The sequence below is a fragment of the Hemitrygon akajei genome, chromosome 11 (assembly GCF_048418815.1).
Source record: "Hemitrygon akajei chromosome 11, sHemAka1.3, whole genome shotgun sequence".
Taxonomy (NCBI): domain Eukaryota; kingdom Metazoa; phylum Chordata; class Chondrichthyes; order Myliobatiformes; family Dasyatidae; genus Hemitrygon; species Hemitrygon akajei.
The window spans coordinates 77,517,863-77,537,195 of record NC_133134.1 but is presented as its reverse complement, the minus strand read 5'-3'; the positions used below and the strand labels follow the sequence as shown (position 1 = coordinate 77,537,195).

At 49.2% G+C, this 19,333-nt stretch overlaps 1 protein-coding gene across 2 annotated transcripts in view; it reads left to right on the top strand.

Annotated features, from left to right (window-relative positions):
* LOC140735738 (zinc finger and BTB domain-containing protein 7B-like) overlaps nucleotides 1-19,093 on the top strand; it is a 193,646-nt gene extending 174,553 nt beyond the window's left edge. For both annotated transcript variants that reach the window (XM_073061176.1, XM_073061177.1), the window contains 2 exons: nucleotides 5,592-6,691; nucleotides 8,160-19,093. In XM_073061176.1, the coding sequence (XP_072917277.1) occupies nucleotides 5,598-6,691; nucleotides 8,160-8,601 (1,536 nt within the window). In that variant the 5' untranslated portion in view covers nucleotides 5,592-5,597 and the 3' untranslated portion in view covers nucleotides 8,602-19,093. The remainder of the gene's footprint in view (nucleotides 1-5,591; nucleotides 6,692-8,159) is intronic.
* Nucleotides 19,094-19,333: the final 240 nt, after the last annotated feature.

Sequence of the window (19,333 nt, the reverse complement as noted above, 5' to 3'; positions counted from 1 at the left end):
AGAAAGAATCTAGCATGGATTAGCTGATTGGCAGGAGGCAAAGAGTTGGAATAAAGGAAGCCTTTTCTGATTGGCTGCCAGTAACTAGTGGTGTTCCACAGGGATCTTTTTACATTATATGTCAATGATTTGGATAATGGAATTGATGACTTTGTGGCCAAGTTTACAGATGATACAAAGACAGGTGATGGGGCAGGTAGTGTTACGGAATTAGGGATCCCTCAGATTAGACAGTACTTAGATTAGGAGATTGTGCAAAGAAGTAGCAGATGGAATACAGTGTCAGAAGTTTATGGTCATGCACTTTGGAAGAAGGAATAAAAGCATAGACTCCTCTTAAACGGGCAGAAAATCCAAAAAATCCAAGATGCAAGGGGACTTGAGAATCCTCGTGCAGGATTCCGTAGAGGTTAATTTTCAGGTTGAGTCTGTGGTGAGGAAGGCAAATGCGATGTTAGCATTCATCTCAAGAGGACTAGAATATAAAAGCACGGATGTAATGCTGAGGCTATTTAAGGCATCGGTCAGACCGCACTTGGAGTATTGTGAGCAGTTTTGGGTCTCTTATCTAAGAAAGGGTGTGCTGACGTTGGAGCGGGTTTAGAGGAGGCTCATGAAAATGATTCCAGGAATGAGGAACTCTGTACTCACTGGTATTTAGAAGAGTGGGGGGGGGGGGGGGGAATCTTACTTAAACCTGTTGAATATAGAAAGGCCTAGATAGAGTGGATGTGGGGCGGATGTTTCCTGTGGTGGGGGAGTCTAAGACCAGAAGGCACAGCCTCAGAATAGAGGACATCCATTTAGAACGGAGATGTGGAGGGATTTCTTTCAGCAAAGTGTGGTAACTCTGTGGAAAATGTCTCCATAAGTGGCTCTGGGGTGGAGGTTGATAGGTTCTTGATTAGATAGGTTATGGTATGTGATATTGTGTTGGCACATAGCCTAGTGGATAAGTCATCAGTCTAGTGATCTGAAGGTCACTGGTTCGAGCCTCAGCTGAGGCAGCGTGTTGTGTCCTTGAGCAAGACACTTAACAACACATTGCTCTGCGACGTCACCGGTGCCAAGCTGCTTGGGTCCTAGTGCCCTTCCCTTGGACAACATCGGTGGCGTGGAGAGGGGAAGGCCTGCAGCTTGGGCAACTGCCGGTCTCCCATACAACCCTGCCCAGGCCTGCGTCCTGGAAACCTTCCACGGCGCAAATCCATGGTCTCACGAGACTAACGGATGCCTATAAGATAAGTTATGGGGAGAAGGCAGGAAACTGGGGTTGAGAGGGAAAATGGATCAGCCATGATGAAATGGTGGGCCAAATGGCCTAATTCTGCTGCTGTCTCTTGTGGCCTTATGCAGCACAGCCCTCCTTGACACCGTCTCAGTCCTGACTTCCAGCGCTCTGTGTCTGTACAGAGTCTGCACCACCTTCTTCTCCCAGTGCCCCCGTTCCCTCCTGCGTCCCAATGATGTGCAGGGTTGCTGGGTTAATCGACATGCTGTAAATATCACTTTGCAGTGCATTGGTTGCAGATAAAATCTGGGGGCCGTTGATGTGAAAGCAGAGAAAATAAAATTGGGATTAGTCTAAATTCTCTGGCTGAAAGATCTGGGTTCACTTCCTGCTGTTGTCTGACAGGAACCTGTACGTTCTCCCCCTCATTGTGTGGGTTTCCTCCCAAGTCGCAAAGGTTGTACGGGTCAGTGTTAGTAAGTTGTAGGTACCCTATGTTGGGGCTGGAAGCACGGCGACACTTACAGCTGCCCAGACAATCCTTGCTGATTTGATTTGATGCAAATGATGCATTACACTGCATGTTTCAATGTACATGTGATAGATAAAGCTGATTTTTAATGTTTATCTCTTTAAAATGGGCTTTTGATGCACAGACGTCATAGAGCCAAAAGACTTAATTCTGTTCTATATGACTCTCATGTCTGCAAATTTAAATCCAAGCTCTCAAGAAAAGATTTATGAGGAATCCAAACTATTTCCAAGTTCGCAAACAGTTCCTGTGGGAGACTCGTCCCTGTTACTGTTTCTTGGCTTGTGAGTGACGTCTCGCAGTTGGCTAATCATCAGGGAGAAATTGTGTGAATGCTTTCAGCAGCTAATTGAGAAGGGACAACGTGGGTTCCCCAGGCTGAGTGGGTGGCTCAATCCCGAGCCGAGTATCAGAGGCATTTTACACACCTCAAGCACGAGCTACAGGTCAGTTCCCTCACAGAGGGAAGAGCCACACTGTCAGAAGTGCCTTGTTTTGAACGGGACACTCACACACTCGTAAAAGATGTTGTAGCCACTGTTTAGAGGAATTAATATACTTAATCCCACAACTATGCTGAAAAACTGCAGAGGATCTAGAACATGGAATCGTACAGCACAGCAATAGACCATTCAGTGCACAATGTTGTACCAAACCAGCTACAGAGCAAATCAAAAACACATCACTATAGGAAGGATGTGGAAGCATTGGAAAGGGTACAGAGGAGATTTACCAGGATGCTGCCTGGTTTAGAGAGTATGGATTATGATCAGAGATTAAGGGAGCTAGGGCTTTACTCTTTGGAGAGGAGGAGGATGAGAGGAGACATGATAGAGGTGTACAAGATATTAAGAGGAATAGATGGAGTGGGCAGCCAGTGCCTCTTCCCCAGGGTATCACTGCTCAGTACAAGAAGACATGGTTTTAAGGTAAGGGGAGGGAAGTTCAAGGGGGATATTAGAGGAAGGTTTTTCACTCAGAGAGTGGTTGGTGCGTGGAATGCACTGCCTGAGTCAGTGGTGGAGGCAGATACACTAGGGAAGTTTAAGAGACTACTAGACAGGTATATGGAGGAATTTAAGGTGGAGGGTTATATGGGAGGCAGGGTTTAAGGGTCGGCACAACATTGTGGGCTGAATGGCCTGTACTGTGCTGTATTGTTCTTTGTTCACCCGAACACTAATCCCTCCTACCTGCACAATGTCCATATTCCTCCAACTTCCTTACATCCACCTGCCTATCCAAACGTTTCTTAAAATCTCTAACGTGTTTGCCTCTACCACCATCCCAGGTAGGGCATTCCAGGCATCCACCCTCTCTGAGTAAAAAACTTACCTTTCACATCCCTCTTGAACCTACCCCTCCCACTTTCAATACATGCCCTGTGCTATTAGACATTTCAACCTGGGAAGCAGAAACAGATCTAAGCCTCTGTCAGATCTCCCCTCAGCTCTGGCGCTCCAGACAAAACCCAAGGATGTTGCGAGGATTTGTGAGCCTCAGTTGCAGGAAGAGTGTGGGTAGGCAAGGACTTCACTCCTTAGAGCACAGGAGTCTGAGGGTGGCCTTAGAGGAGTGGCGTAATTGCCTCATGTTGACAGTTTTTTCCCCAGGGTAGGGGGATTCCAAAACTAGGGGGTGTAGGTAAGAGGGCAAGATTTAAAAGGGACCTGAGGGGCAAATTTTTCATGCAGCGAGTGGTGAGTTTATGGAGTGAGTCGCCGGGGATGTGAGGAAATACAATAATACAACTTCGGAAGCGCTTGGACAGGTACGTGGAGGGATATGGGCCGACCACAGGCCATTTGACAGCATGGCTTGGTGGGGCTGAAGGGCCTGTATACACATTGTGCTGTTCTGTTACAGTTTTGTATCTCGAGGGGCATAGACAGGGTGAATGCGCACAGTGCTTCCCCAGGAAAACGGAAATCAAAAACTAAAGGGCGTAGCTTTACAGTGAGAGGGGAGAGATTTAATAGACCTCTTCACCCAGAGGGTGGTCCATTGTGGAGTTAGCTGCCGGAGGAAGTGGTTGAGGTAGGTGCATTAACACTTGGACAGGTGAACACATACAACACGCTGGAAGAACTCGGCAGGTCAGGCTGCATCTGTGGGGTGGAATAAACAGTCAATGTTTTGGGATGAGACCCTTCATTAGCAAGGCATTTGATAAGGTACCCCATGAAAGGCTTACTGAGAAAATAAGGAGGCACGGGATACAAGGAGACATTGCTTTGTGGATCCAGAACTGGCTTGCTCACAGACAGTAAAGAGAGGTTGTAGATGGGTCATATTCTGCATGGAGGTCAGTCGCCAGTGGAGTGCCTCAGGGATCTGTTCTGGGACCCTCACTCTTCATGATTTTTATAAGTAACCTGGATGAGGAAGTGGGGGGATGGGTTAGAAAGTTTGCTAATGTCATAAAGGTTGGAGGTGTTGTGGATAGTGTGGAGGGCTGTCAGAGGTTACAGTGGGATATTGATAGGATGCAAAACTGGGCTGAGAAGTGGCAGATGGAGTTTAACCCAGATAAGTGTGAGGTGGTTCATTTTGGTAGGTCGAATATGATGGCAGAATATAGTATTAGTGGTAAGACTCTTGGCAGTGTGGAGGGTCAGAGGGATCTTGGGGTCGGAGTCCATAGGACGCTCAAAGCAGCTGCGCAGGTTGACTCTGTGGTTAAGAAGGCATACGGTGTGTTGGCCTTCATCAATCGTGGGATTGAGTTTAGGAGCCGAGAGGTAATGTTGCAGCTGTATAGGACCCTGGTCAGACCCCACTTGGAGTACTGTGCTCAGTTCTGGTCGCCTCACTACAGGAAGGATGTGGAAGCCATAGAAAAGGTGCAGAGGAGATGTACAAGGATATTGCCTGGATTGGGTTATGAGAATGCCTTATGAGAATAGGTTGAGTGAACTCTGCCTTTTCTCCTTGGAGCGACGGAGTTTGAGAGGTGACCTGATAGAGGTGTATAAGATGATGAGAGGCATTGATCATGTGGATAGTCAAAGGCTGAAATGGTTGCCACAAGTGGACACAGGTTTAAGGTGCTGGGGAGTAGATACAGAGGAGATGTCAGGGGTAAGTTTTTTACTCAGAGAGTGCTGAGTGCGTGGAATGGGCTGCCGGCAACGGTGGTGGAGGCAGATACAATAGGGTCTTTCAAGAGACTTTTGGATAGGTACATGGAGCTTAGTAAAATAGAGGACTATGAGTAAGCCTAGTAATTTCTAAGGTAGGGACATGTTCAGCACAACTTTGTGGGCCGAAGGGCCTGTATTGTGCTGTAGGTTTTCTATGTTTCTATTAGGACTGGAGAGGAAGCGGGGGCAGGAGCCAGAATAAGAAAGTGTGGGGGAGGGGAAGGAGTACAAGCTGGCCGGTGAGAGATGGGACCAGCCGGGGGGGGGAAGGAGATGATGTGAGAAGCTGTTTGTCCATCTTTGTGTGCGGTTTTTTATTGTGCTTTTCTTTGTACTTTGAATGCCCACAAGAAAATGAATCTCAGGGTAATGTACACTGACAAGCCCCTTCTGGCCCTTCAAACCACGTCACCCAGCAATTCCCCAATTTAATCCTCGCCTAATTACGAGACAATTTACAATGACCAATTAACCTACTAACAGGTATGTCCTTTGAACTGTGCAAGGACCCAGAGAAAAACCACACTTCCCACGGGGAGGATGTTCCGAGACTCCTTACAGAGGCCACTGGAACTGAACTCCAAACTCCAACACCCTGAGCTGTAATAACCGTGGCTGTTTGCGCGACGCACTGTGAAGGCATACGTACTTTGATAATACATTAATTTTGAGCTTTCCCCTGCAGGGCGTGATGGGAGCCAGTGAAGACGAGCTGATCGGAATCCCGTTCCCTGAGCACAGCAGTGAGCTCCTCAGCAGCCTCAACGAGCAGAGACACAAGGGGCAGCTCTGTGACGTGACCATCGTGACCCAGGGTCTGGAGTACCGCACCCACCGGGCCGTGCTGGCCGCCTGCAGCCGCTACTTCAAGAAGCTCTTCACGTCCAAGCCTTTCAGCGGACAGCGCAACGTCTGCGAGCTGGACTTCGTCAAGCCCGAGGTGCTAGGTGCCCTGCTGGAGTTTGCCTACACCGCCACGCTAACCATCAGCAGCTCCAAGATGAGGGACGTGCTGCAGGCTGCCCGCCTGCTCGAGATACAGTGCGTCACCGACGCCTGCGCCGACATCCTGCGCAGCAACGGCGGAGGGGAGGAGTGTGAACGGCCGGACCCTGAGCCGGCCGCTGCCCAGGAATACCCAGGGCCGGTGGGTTACGCTGAGGGCCACGGGGACCCCGTTCCCGGCAGCCCTGTTGGACTGGCGGAGCAGCAGGGCAATGAAGCACTGCCCGTGTTCCGGCGGCGGCAGCGCAAGAGGCCGAAGAAGACCCCGCGCATCTCGCTGGGCCACCGGGGCAGTCTGTACCGCATCATCCAGCCCCTGCGGACCACCAAGAACAACGTGCTGAGGGCCGGCGGTCCGGAGGAGGCGCCGGTCGGGGTGGGCGAACGCTACGCGCCAGCGCTGGAGGAGGACGTGGAAGAGGTGGCGGAGGAGGAAGAGGAGGAGGAGGAGGACTTGGAGAACGAGGACTTGGAGGGTGCAGGTGCCCGGTTCGGGGCACCTGACTTCCTGCCGTCCCCTTCCCCAGCGGAGCGGATCGCGAGCGGAATGGACCTGGAGCAGGACTCCACGCCGTACCTGGCTTCGCCGGACGACGGGCTCCTGGGCAGTGGGCTGGGCTCGCCCGACAAGCTGGTGCGCAGGCGCAAGTCACAGCTGCCCCAGGAGTGCCCCATCTGCCACAAGGTCATCCACGGGGCGGGCAAACTCCCGCGGCACATGCGCACCCACACCGGCGAGAAGCCGTTCGCCTGCGAGGTGTGTGGTGTACGGTTCACCAGGTAAGGAATCTTCTGTGACACAGCTTCTGCAGTAGTAAATTTGTTTATTATCGTGCAGCACACACAAAATGGTGGAGGAACTCAGCAAGTGAGTTGGCATCTATGAAGGGGAATAAACAAAACCCTTTATAAGCCTGTCCTGCCAAATTCCTCCAGCATTTTGTGTGTGTGAGAATCACGTTTATTATCACTGACATACGTCATGAAATTTGTTGTTTTGCAGTGTACATTGCAATACATAAATATAGAAATATGGTTTGAAAAGTTGAAAACACAAGAGATTCTGTGGATGCTCTAAATCCAGATTAATCCTGGGAACAGATGTGGCACAGACAATGGAACTGAAGGGAGTTGGAACTTTTACAAGTGACAGGAGTGCGGACAGATAAAGATCTAAAGTTATCAGTCTGTCACCAGAGATGGATAAAGGGGGATGGTAAAAGGAGTGGGAGCTGTCATAAGTGGACCATAAGTGCAGAGTGGAAGTTGGAGGCCAGGGTTGAATCGAGAAAGCGGTTCCCCACTCTACGCCGGTTTTCACCGATATAGAGACATTTTTATACTGATGTAAAATAATTATTAGGTAGTGCAAAATGGGAGTAGTGGTCATGGGATCATTGTCCTTTCAGAAATCTGATGGTGGAGGGGAAGAAGCTGTTCCTGAATCATGGAGTTTGTGTCCTCAAGCTCCATACCTCCTCCCTGATGGTATTAACACAGAGGGGGCATGTCCCGGGTGGTGGTGGGGGAGCTTCATGATGGATGCCGCTTTCTGGAGGCATTGCCTTTTGAAAATGTTCTCGATGGTGGGGGTTTTGCCCGTGATGGAGATGGTTGAGTCTACAACCCTTTGCAGATCTTTTTTGCTTGCTCTCTCAGAAAGCAAAACACACATTAAAGCAGAAGCCATGGTCCACAGTCCTCTCCTATCCCGTTCCTCCTTCTTCAGCCCTTCCCCTCTTCCACCTATCACCTTGCAGCTTCTTACCTCGTACCCCCTCACCTGGCTTCACCTATCACCTGCCACCTTGAACAGCTTGTACCCCTCCCCCTCGAACTCCACCCCTCCCGCCGGCTCTGCTCCCTTCCTTTCCAGTCCCAAAGACGGGTCTCAGGCCGAAATGTCAGCTGTTTATTCCCTCTCCATAGATGCCTCCTGACCTGTGGAGTTCCTCCAGCGTTTCGTGTGTGCACCTCTGGATTTCCAGCATCTGCAGAAAGTCTTGTTTAAAATACTGACAGTGACAGGGCTGATTAGATTGGATACAAACGAGATGTTTCTGGTTGCTCTACAGTCTAGACTGTGTCTAGGCGTTGTAAAGGGTTGAAGCTGAGGGATGATGGTGGGGGCATGAGTGGCAGAGGTTTGTCAATGCTCTTACTACTCTGAGCCTCTCTTTCTTGCCACTCCTCCCCTCCCTCCCTTTCTCCCTCTTCCCCACCTTCCTCCCTCTGCCCTGCTCCCTAGGAACGACAAGTTAAAGATCCACATGAGGAAGCACACGGGCGAGCGCCCCTACAGCTGCAATTGCTGCGACGCTCGCTTCCTGCACAGCTACGACCTGAAGAACCACACCAGGCTCCACACCGGCGACCGGCCCTTCGAGTGCAGCCAGTGCCGCAAGGCCTTTGTCCGCCTCGACCACCTGCAGCGCCACCTCAAGGGCCAGAACTGCCTGGAGGTCCGCACCCGGAAGCGCAAGGGAGAGCCGGAGGGGAGCGTTACCAGCGCGAATGGCGCCTTCGCCCATGACCACGGCGCCGCGAGGCGGCTGCTGGAAGCGGACGGTGGCCTGGCGGTGGAGTACGGCGTGGGCAACGGCAGCCTGCTGATGGACAGGAGCTTCGACCCCGAATGGGGTCACGTGAGCACCTCATGGGGTCAGGAGCCGGCGACAGATTCTTCGTAATCTTGCAGATCAGAGATTTATTTTTATAAGCGGAATGCAAGCCCCCTCACTGCATCAACGCCTCCGCCTTCCCGACAGCATAAAAAGAAATACCCAGGGGCTGTAACCAGGCAGAGTTCCCTAATGCTCTTAGTCACAGGCTCCCACCCTTGCTGCACTTTTCTCTTGTCTCATTCTGGTGCTTAGAGGCAACCAGCCTTTCCTTCCGTTCCATACATCCAAAAGTTTCCCTCGCCCATCCCGCTGAGATTCCCCGAGCACAGGTTTGGGGGCAACGCGCGGTGGGGGAGAAGGAGGGAGACGCTCTTGCCTTAATGCAGAGCAGCGCACGACAAAGCTGGAGGGTTAGGACGGAAATGGCCCACACCCCCATTTCCCACTGGATTCCTCCGGTTCGCTGCTCCCGATTTCCGGCATCTGCTGTCTCTTGTGGCTCCTTTAACGTGGGTGGGGTGGGGCACCGTGGGGACAGGTCCGTCATCGTATTGTCAGAGGATGTGTTTCCCGGTGCCCCCCCACTTTGCCCGGATTCAAGTGCGGCCCTGCCCTCTGCAATAGATCATAAAGCAAAACAGCTAATTAATTATGATGTAATTGATCATTCAAATAACACAAGTGAATCCACAGGTCTGTCACCTTGCTGAGCGGTGACTGAAATAGACATAGATTTGAAGGATTAATATATATCTAAATTATAAATATATATATAAATATATTAAAAATATAAATTTTGCAGCCCTATGCGTGTGTGTGCGTGCGCGCACGTGCGCGAGTGTGTATATCAGCACATTTTAGCAGCGACCTATTTAAATTCTGATCAGGAATGGAATCTTTTAATCAGTCAGAGGTGTCGGACTCCTGTATATATGTACCATTTTAAATTTGTTTGTTTGCTGTGTACTGCTGCATCTTTTTTAACCTCCTGCTCTTTCTTCAGCTTCCCCTTTCCCCATGCCTCCTGCCCCTCTCCAAGGCCAGAACTTCCCTGTCTTTTCCTAGCTGGGTCACAGCTGGACCCTCCTCCCCCCACCCACCGATGGCGTGACAGACTGTTTACCGACCACTGTGATATCGGATTAGAACCGAGATTGTTAGCTGCCTCTGAAGGAGTATCCACTGTCCACGTGCACTTTGGTACCGACCTGTAGGCCAATGGATTTGGGATAGTGCAATATTATCATAGCACAGAGAAAGGCTGCTCGATGGTTGCCAGAGCCTCTAGTTAATCGCTTCTCCCTCTCCACCTGCTTATACAGTCCTTTCACAGATTATTCCACGACCCCACCAAGCTTTGGTTTCCTTCGCAGTGCTGAAAATACTCTACAGATCAGCCAACGTCTGTGTGGAAAGTACTGTTCCCTCTGAGCAGCGCAATAATGCTCCCGCGCACGTAGCCTTTGTTGGTATTTTTGTTTCGTTAAAGTGGCGCAGTTTTCAGCTTTCTGCTCAGAGCAATGGTTAGTCCGTGCAGCTGTTTAAAAATAATAGAGGGAATGTTAGAAAGAGTATGAGAGTGAACATTTCACTTTTGTGTGGGTTTTCATTTAATCAAATAGCTTTAATTCTGTCTCCTCTGGGACCCTGGACCGATTCCCTAAGCACAACTTGCGGCTCTGTACTCAGGGCGTAGAGGGCAGCACAGTAACGTAGCAGTTACCACAGTGGTTTTACAGCCCCAGCGATCAGGGATCTATTCCCATGCCCTCTGTAAGGAGGTTATACATTCTCTCCGTGACTGTGTAGGTTTCCTCTCACATTCCAAAGATGTACGCAGGGTTAGTGAGCTGTAGGCGTGCTGCGTTGGCACCGGAAGTATGGCAACGTTTGCAGGCTGCCCCCAGCACATCCTCGGACTGTGTTGGTCATTGATGCAAAGTGACGCTTTTCACTGTATGCTTCGATGTACTTGTGACAAATAAGCTCATCTTTCATCTTTAAATGAACAGGAGATGTAAATTAACGTTTCAGATTGAGAGTCTGCATCAGAGCCAGAGAATACGAGATTCTGCAGATGCAGGTCTGATGAAGGGGCTCGTCCCAAAACGTCCACTGTCTATTCCTCTCCACTGATGTTGCCGTACCTGCTGAGTTCCTCCAGCACTTTGTGTACACACGTTGCACTGGACTCCCAGCCTCTCGCGTGTTTCCTCTCCTTGAGTTACTGTAGAGACTGCCCCACCCCCCTTCCTGTCCTGATGAAGTGTCTCAGCCCAAAACATCGACTGCTCAAAGTAAGTTTATCAGCAAAGTACAGACACATCACCCTGAGTTTACTTTTTGAGTGGGCATACTCAGTAAGTCTATAGAATAATAACCACAACAGAATCCATGAAAGACTGCCCTACTTGGGCATTTAGCCGCTGTGCAAAAGACAACAAATTGTGTAAATACAAAAAGAAAGAAATAATATTAATAAATAAATAAGCAATAAATATCGAGAACGTGAAATGAAGAGTCCATTGGTTGTGCGAACATTCCCCTCCATAGATGCTGCCTGACCTGCTGGGTTCCTCCAGCGTTTTTTGTCTGTTGCTGGAGCCTCTGTGGTCCTCCCTGCTAATGTTTTCACTCCTTGCCAGTTCTGATGAAGGTTTTCAACCTGGAGCAATGCCTCTGCATCTCTTCATAGATGCTACCCAATCCACTCAATGTTTGCACCATGTTGCTGTTCGATAACAGAAACAGTTCCTCCCTCTCTGTTCTGTTAACTCTCCCTTTAACCTTCACTGCTTCAAGGACAACAAACAAGCCCCTCCAAACGCTTTATCCCTGGTGACTCTTGCCCAAGGGCAAAGTGGAAACCTTCCCCCTCCCGTCATACCCACATGACTCACAAGAAGGCGAGACCCCAGAGGTTTGGGAGACAGAGCTTGGTAGCTGGTCTTGCTCTCCAGCCGCGTTGGAGTTGAATAGGCGAACGGACTGCTGATGGTTAGATGGCAGAGTGAAGAATCCCGCACTGGCCGGGTGACTGACCTTGCCAGTGAGCTGAAACGTAGGCCCACTGTTCAGAGCATTCCCACTTTCCGCACTGGGTGTCAGCGCCTCTCTGTCTTGGCAACAGACCACAGATTGCCACGTTGAACCATGGCTCCACTTGTTAGCATATTTGCTTCACGGCCCCAGCGACAGGGTTTTGTCAGCCTCCAGCTGGTCTTGAGCCTTTCCACAGCTCGGCACCTAAATACACCACTCCACTCTCCAGTAACCCCCCCCAGCTGGACAGGGGAAAGCCAGTCTTCTCTCCCTCAGGCCAGGCAGTGTGAGCTGACCCTTTACCTCAATTTCCCCTGGTCGTTACAAATTCTTGGCTTCCAATGTTTTCTGATTGTGATTCGCTACCTCAGGGTGATCAAAGATCAGTAATTCTCCTCGTCCTATGGTGCCTGTGATTTCAGCCCAGAATCATGGAGCACAACAGCACAGAGAGAGGCCCTTTGCTCCTTTCTGTCTAGTCCCTTCGGCTGGCCCTGGACCATAGTGCTCCAAACCTCCCATCCACCATATCCAAACTCCTCAAATGACTAGATACAAAAGCAAGGATGTGACACTGAGGCTTGATAAGGCATCGGTCAGACCACACGGAGTATTGTGAGTGGTTTTGGACCCGTTATCTAAGAAAGGATGTGCTGGCATTGGAGAGGGTCCAGAGGAGGTTCACCAGAATGATTCTGGGAATGAAAGGGTTAACATGAGGAGCATTTGATGGCTCTGGGCCTGTACTCACTGGACTTTAGAAGAATGAAGGGAGATCTCATTGAAGCCTATGAATGCTGAAAGGCCTGGATAGAGTGGGCAGGGAGAGGATGTTTCCCATGTCCAGGACCAGAGGGCACAGCCTCAGAGTAGAAGGATGTCACAAGAACGGAGATGAGGAGGAATTTCTTTAGTCAGGTGATAGTGATTCTGTGGACTTTATTGCCCTGGGCGGCTATGGAAGCCAATTAATTGGGTGTATTTAAAGCAGAGTTTGATTAGTAAGGTCATGAAAGTTTCTGGGGAGAAGCCAGGAGAATAGGGTTGAGAGAGATAAGAAATTAGCCATGATGAAATGGTGGAGCTGGCTTTATGGGCAGAGTGGCCTAATTCTGCTCCTGGTTCTACGGTCTGAAACGTTGCAGTGGAACCCACATCCACTACGTCCATTGGCAGCTCGTTCCACACTCATACCACCTGTGAGTGAAGGAATTGCCCCTCAGATTCCCCTTAAATGATAGTTAGAACCGGTTAACCCACCTGATGTCACTAGCCTCCAATTGCCCCTCCACCCCCGACAACCACCATACTTCTTTGCCTTTTGCCCTCGCATAGATGATACCGCACAGAAACAGGTCCTCCCCGGTGAATATGTTCCCATCTCTCCTCCATTGACGTCCGCGTGCCCCGCCTCCCGATCGCTCTGGGGAAAGTTCCCTTGAATACCCTCACTTGATGCGTTAGGGATCATCTGGAACATTACGAAGAAACACACTCCTGAAGTATATTGAATTATTCAAAACGTGTCATCGCACACACGAACATTCAGTTTGTTGGCCATGGGGTGGCACGGCAGCCGGTGAGCCGCTGTCGGTAAGGAGTTCGTATGGACCCCCACCCCCGATCGTCCGGGTTCTTCCACATTCCAAAGACGAGCATGTCAGTAGGTTAATTGGTCACATGGTTGTCATTGTGCTGGGCCGGGAGGGCCCGTTTCCATGGTGTTCACCAAATTAAATAAATACCAGCTCCACTTTGTTAGATTATCCTAATGGTCTGATGTCAGTCACTCCACCCACTCACACATGCTCCTCTGTGTCACCTCCTGGGCGTGACTTCCTACCTGAGGGGTCTAATTATTCCTCTCTGGCCCCTTTCCTCTCTCATCTTAAACCTACAATCTCCAATTCTCCGTTCCCCAACCCTGGGAGAAGGACTGAGTGCATTCACCTGCCATGATTTTACACACTTCCTTAAGATCAACTCTCAGTCAAGGAATAAGGTCCTTGCTTATCCTCAGTGTGTGTGTTCTTTAGTTGGTCGTGAGGCTGGCAGAGAATCTCCCACATTCCCAGGGCTCAGAAATATTGGGATCTGGATGAACAAGGATCATGGTCCAGTTTGCTGGAGTTTAGGAGAGGGGTAGGAAAAGAGCCCCTAAATATGTGTACCTTGTGCAGGCGCGTAATTCCGGTTCTGTTGCAGTTCTGTATCATTTCACTGGGTGGCAGCACTTGATGCCTTTTTGGAGGCTTAAAGTAAGTTTAAAACTTGTTAGTTAACAATCTTCTGCAGAAAAAAACCGGGCTAGAGAACTGTGGCTTTTACCCCCTTTGCTATAATGATGTTTATTTAAGGAGGTGAAAATGTTATGTGTAGAGTAACCATTTCATATCCACAGGCAATAATGCCAGTTACTTCATTGTCACTGTCCCTGAGGGGGCAGGACACTTTGAGGGTCACGCACGTAGAAGGATTCTCCTATCAGATTATTCCTCCTCCAGCTCGTTACCTTTCCCACCTATCACCTCCCAGCTTCTCACTTCACCTTCCTCTCCACCCCCTCAGGGGATGTTTACTCCTCCCCACCCCACAGCAGCCAACCCCTGCCCCACATTCCTTCCGTGACCTCCTCATTCCTGGTCCTCAATGCCCCATCTGGAACCTCCCTCCCTAATTCTCCATTGCCTCCTTCCTCATACTCCAAATCCCCTCCTCAGAGTACTGATACCACTTTTGTATTGCTGTTTCTCTCACTCTAGCAGCTGTCCGCCCCCCACTTCAATTCCTTCCCCACCCACCCCATCTCCTTCTATCTGCCCCCACCCCCTTTTCCACTCACTGTCTGCCTCCCAGCTCCTCTCCCCTACCTGCTGGTCATTAATCGCCCCTTCTCAGTCCACATCACCTTGGAATCCTTTCTCCCCACTCCCCCTCTCTTTATACCGGTCCCCCCTACCTGAAACATCCACCATTCCCTTCCTCCCCACAGGTGCTGCTCGACCCGCTGAGCCTGTTAACTAGCTGAGAGCATGCCCCTGTGCCAGTGGTGCCATCTAAATAAGCAACCGTATCCCATGACTACACCTGCAAGAAGAACATCCACCTCAGACTCTATTCGGTAACAGTTCAAGGTCAAGTTTATTGTCGTCTGCCTGTCCATATATTCAGCCAAACAAAACAACCTTCCCCCGGACCATAGTGCACCCATAAAACATGTCACACACAGCACATAAAATAAAATATTACCACAATTAGTTCATAAAGTATAATCCAAAATGCACGTGAAGTGTTCAGCACAGGTACACAGTAAACAGCTCCCTGTCCCAGTGACGAGACCTCGGTGGTGACAGGGTGTTCATTCGTCTCACAGCCTGAGGGGAGAAGCTGTTACCCAGTCTGGCAGTCCCAGTCCTTATGCTCCTGTACCTCCTTCCCGAGGGTAGTGGGTGAGAGAAATTGAGGGATCCTTTGTATACAAAGTCACCAGTGGGGGAGGGAGGCCCTGATGGTCCTCCCGGCAGCTTGTGCTAACCTCTGTAGCGACTCTTTAGGGGTGTTATTCCAAGATCCTTCAGTACTAAACTACTGTCATGACTGTTCTTCCTGGACTGAGGCAGGTACAATATCAAATTTGAAAAGGGAGCTGTACAGATGCAGGGATGGGAAAGGTTTAGAGTGAATGTGGCCAAATGAGACTTACTTATATGGGTTCCTTGCTTTTGGCATTCACCAGTTGGGCTGAAGGGCCTGTTTCTGTGCTATGTTCTTGTACATCAGTCAATGAAAGCAAGCATGCAGGTACAGCAGGCAGTGAAGAAAGCTAATGGCATGCTGGCTTTTAAAACAAGAGGAATTGAGTATAGGAGTAAAGAGGTCCTTCTGCAGCTGTACAGGGCCCTGGTGAGACTGTACTGTGTGCAGTTTTGGTCTCCAAATTTGAGGAAGGACATTCTTGCTATTGAGGGAGTGCAGCATAGGTTCACAAGGTTAATTCCCGGAATGGCGGGACTGTCATATGTTGAAAGATTGGAGCGACTGGGCTTGTATACACTGGAATCTAGAAGGATGAGAGGGGATCTGATTGAGACATATAAGATTATTAAGGGATTGGACACACTGGAGGCAGGAAGCATGTTCCCGCTGATGGGTGAGTCCAGAACTAGAGGCCACAGTTTAAGAATAAGGGGTAGGCCATTTAGAACAGAGATGCAGAAAAACTTTTTCACCCAGAGAGTGGTGGATATGTGGAATGCTCTGCCCCAGAAGGCAGTGGAGGCCAAGTCTCTGGATGCATTCAAGAGAGAGTTAGATAGAGCTCTTATAGATAGCAGGGTCAAGGGATATGGGGAGAGGGCAGGAACAGGGTACTGATTGTGTATGATCAGCCATGATCACAGTGAATGGCGGTGCTGGCTAGAAGGGCCAAATGGCCTACTCCTGAACCTACTGTCTATTGTATAGCCCAATGAATTCATCTGGTTTCTGTTTGGCCATTTCTATTTCTACATGGTTAGTTCAACCATTACACCACCTTATAGCTCAGGGGTGGCAAAAACTTTGCCGGTGGGCAGCATGCAGTGTCACCCCTTGATTCTTTAAACCCCCCCACCCATAATAAAAAGATTCATAATGGTTATATTTGCTGCCAAATAAAGCAGCGAGTGACATTTTACAACCTGAGAGCAGTGAGGGGAAATATCTCACGCTGGTTTGGTGCTAGGTAGATGGTTGTGAAAGCACGTGACGTTGGAGGACACGTTTTGAAATCCTTACAGACCTGGTGTACACATCAGTATTTGGATAGTAAATGGTTATAATAACAGTACTATTCAGAAATGATGTTTTCTTTTCAATTGTCTTTTTATATGATTAATTATTTTTGAACAGGTTTTCTAAAATATTTCATTTATTTCAGTCCTTCTCAGTTACACGTTTATTAACAGTAAAATAATGAATACAGATAAATAGGCAACAGGACTCACCCTTTTTCCTTAAAAAGTTCCTAATTATTGTTACTAATTCATTAATCAGTGATCATCTCTGCTCAAATTTACCATGTCAGGTGAGAGAATTTTCAGAAGATTATGCTGTCCAAAAGGTTCAGTGCCACCCCCTGTCCCGTACTGGTCTTGCCACACCAGTAATAGTGCAGCAGTCTTGATTCTGTAGTTCAGGAGGGGATCTCTACGACAAAGGTTGTTTCAGATGGACAGAGTGTAGGATGTCTCATGGTACTGTTTTTTAAAAAATACATGACGCTGTGGGTTCAGCCCTGAGGCCTGGCATTCTGTCTGAGTGTGCGTCTGTCTGTGTGTGCGTTTGCACATTCTCCCTGCGACCATATGCTCTGGTTTCCTCCCAAATCCCAACAACACGCGGGGTCGGTGGGTTCATCAGCCGCTGTAAGTTACCCCCCTTGTGTGTGAGGGGTAGAAATGGGGGGAGTTAATGAGAATGAAAGGGGAATAAAATGGGGATGGTTTAGGCCAGGGATTCCCAACCTGGGGTCCACACAACTCTCAGTTAATGGTAAGGGTCTGTGGCATGAAAAACATTGGGAACTCCTGGTCTAAATGGTCAGTACAGACTCAGCGGGCAGAAGGGCCTTCCTCCGCATTGTGTGACTGTCAGCAAAGACAGCTCCTTATCCCTCACCTGCCGCCTCACAGTCAGAGGGACACAGTGCTGTACGTTGGATCTTGTTAAGCTTTCCACATTGGCTGTGTGGCAAAGATAAATCCCGAAAGGGTTACGGAAGATGCTTATGAAAATGGGGTAAATCTTTCCTCTGGAGGCAGGCCAAGCCCTTGGTCAATGCAAAGAGATGGGATACTAGGGAAGAGAATGGTACAGCACATTGCAGGCCCTTCAGCCCACAACATTTTGCTGACCCTTCTGATCAATTTGAACCCTTCCTTCCTAAATAGCCCTCCATTTTTTTGTCATCTATATGCTTATCTAAGAGTTTCTTAAATGTCTTTAATATTTCTGCCTCTACCACCACCCCTGGCACCCATGCACCCAGCACTCTCTGTGTAAAAAAAACTACCTCTGACACCCCCCTTAAAATTATGCCGTCTTCCCTGCGGGAAAAAAGATCTATTACTATCCACTCTATCTATGCCTTTTATCATCTTGTACACCTCCTTCACTCCACAGAGAAAGGCCCTAGGTCGCTCAGCCTATCCTCATCCAGACAGCCTCCTGGTAAATGTCTACAGCTTCCACACCCTCGCTGTAATGAGACTGAACTTGATACTCAGTTTGGGAATGGGGAAATTGGTGCCACTCAGGGTACCCTGGTCTTCCCCTTCAACCCACAGTGCCTGTCGTCTCCCTTGCCACCCCCCTTCAGCTGTTGACTTAGACCCAGGCCGCTAGACCTTCTCTTTAGTGGTGTGACGTCGCCGGCTGGTTTGTAAAATCACTGTGCTCGTCTGCTGAGCACCAGCCCACCTTCGCAGTGTGAGAGGGAGTCGCTGGGTGACCCAGACATAAGCGAGGTGGCCATGTCACTATTCCCTTGATGTCCGCCAGGACTCTACGTACACCCAAATGGTGACAGAGCAGAGGCCTCCCCGGGGAACCAAGAACCAGGAAGGGGTGGATAGAAGGGAGTTTAGGAGCCTGACCTAGGGTCTTGGGTCTTTCCCTCTCTAAACCGTACGGCTGGAAGGGACTGAGTAGGGGGAGGAGGAGACAGATTCCTGGCTGCTGCCTCCGGGAACTGCTGGACGCAGAGTATGCAGGATCCTTTGAATCTCGAGTTGGAATTCTTTGGAGAAACCCCGTGTGTCAGTTGAAGCTGACTTTGCCTGACGATGGTGACATCCTTGTTCACCAGAGTTGCTCCCTTGGCTATTAGCGTCGGTCCAAAGAGGAAACTGGGGTGTCTGGACCAAAATGGAGATGATTGTAAAAAAAAAACACTGAAATCACTGTGGGTGTTTGGATCCAGTCGACCTACAAGCTCAAACTGAGGTAGTTTATCCTCAAGGCTAGTGGTACCTGGCTGTATGACTATGTGATTCTTGCACTAGTTCACCCCATTAGATGATCAATTAGCACTTTAGACAAGGTAATGGGAAGATTGTTTTATATTACATGTGTTAAGTGTGTAGATATCTTTCTCCCTCCCCCTTCCTTCTCGCTCCCTCTCTTTCTCCCAGAAATGATTCAATGCACACCTGAAATTATTTTATTCTTCACCTGGCATGTGTGCTGCACATCTTGGTGCCCTGTAAAATCTGCAAGGGGAAATTCAGGGCAGGCAGGATGTATCTCAAGACATTCCTTTGGGATTTTGTTTCCCCCTCCTTTCGAAAAGATATTCCACTTTAGTTTTTCAAAGGAAACTTGTGTTTTTAAGAATGCACTCGTTTGTAATGCAGGAAGACTTATTATTTTGTGTGCTGTCCTAATGGCTGTAAATGTTATAAAAGAATGTGCCTTAATACGGTGTTCTGTACATTTTCTGATGGGAGCGGAAATAAATTGGATTTATTGATCTTGGGTTTCGATTTTCACGAGAGCCTCTTGATTATTTCCAGCACTTTTGTGAGTGTGTCATTCCTCAGGGTGAAGATCTCGGTTCCACCTGGCCTGTTGTCTCTTCGGAGGGACAGCAGGTAGGTTACAGAACAGTTCAGGTCCTGCAGCCCACGACTGTGCTGAACTGAAGGGTTGGCGTGGTAATGTAACACCATTACGGCAAGTTCAATCCGCCCCACTGTCTGTAAGGAGTTTGCATCCT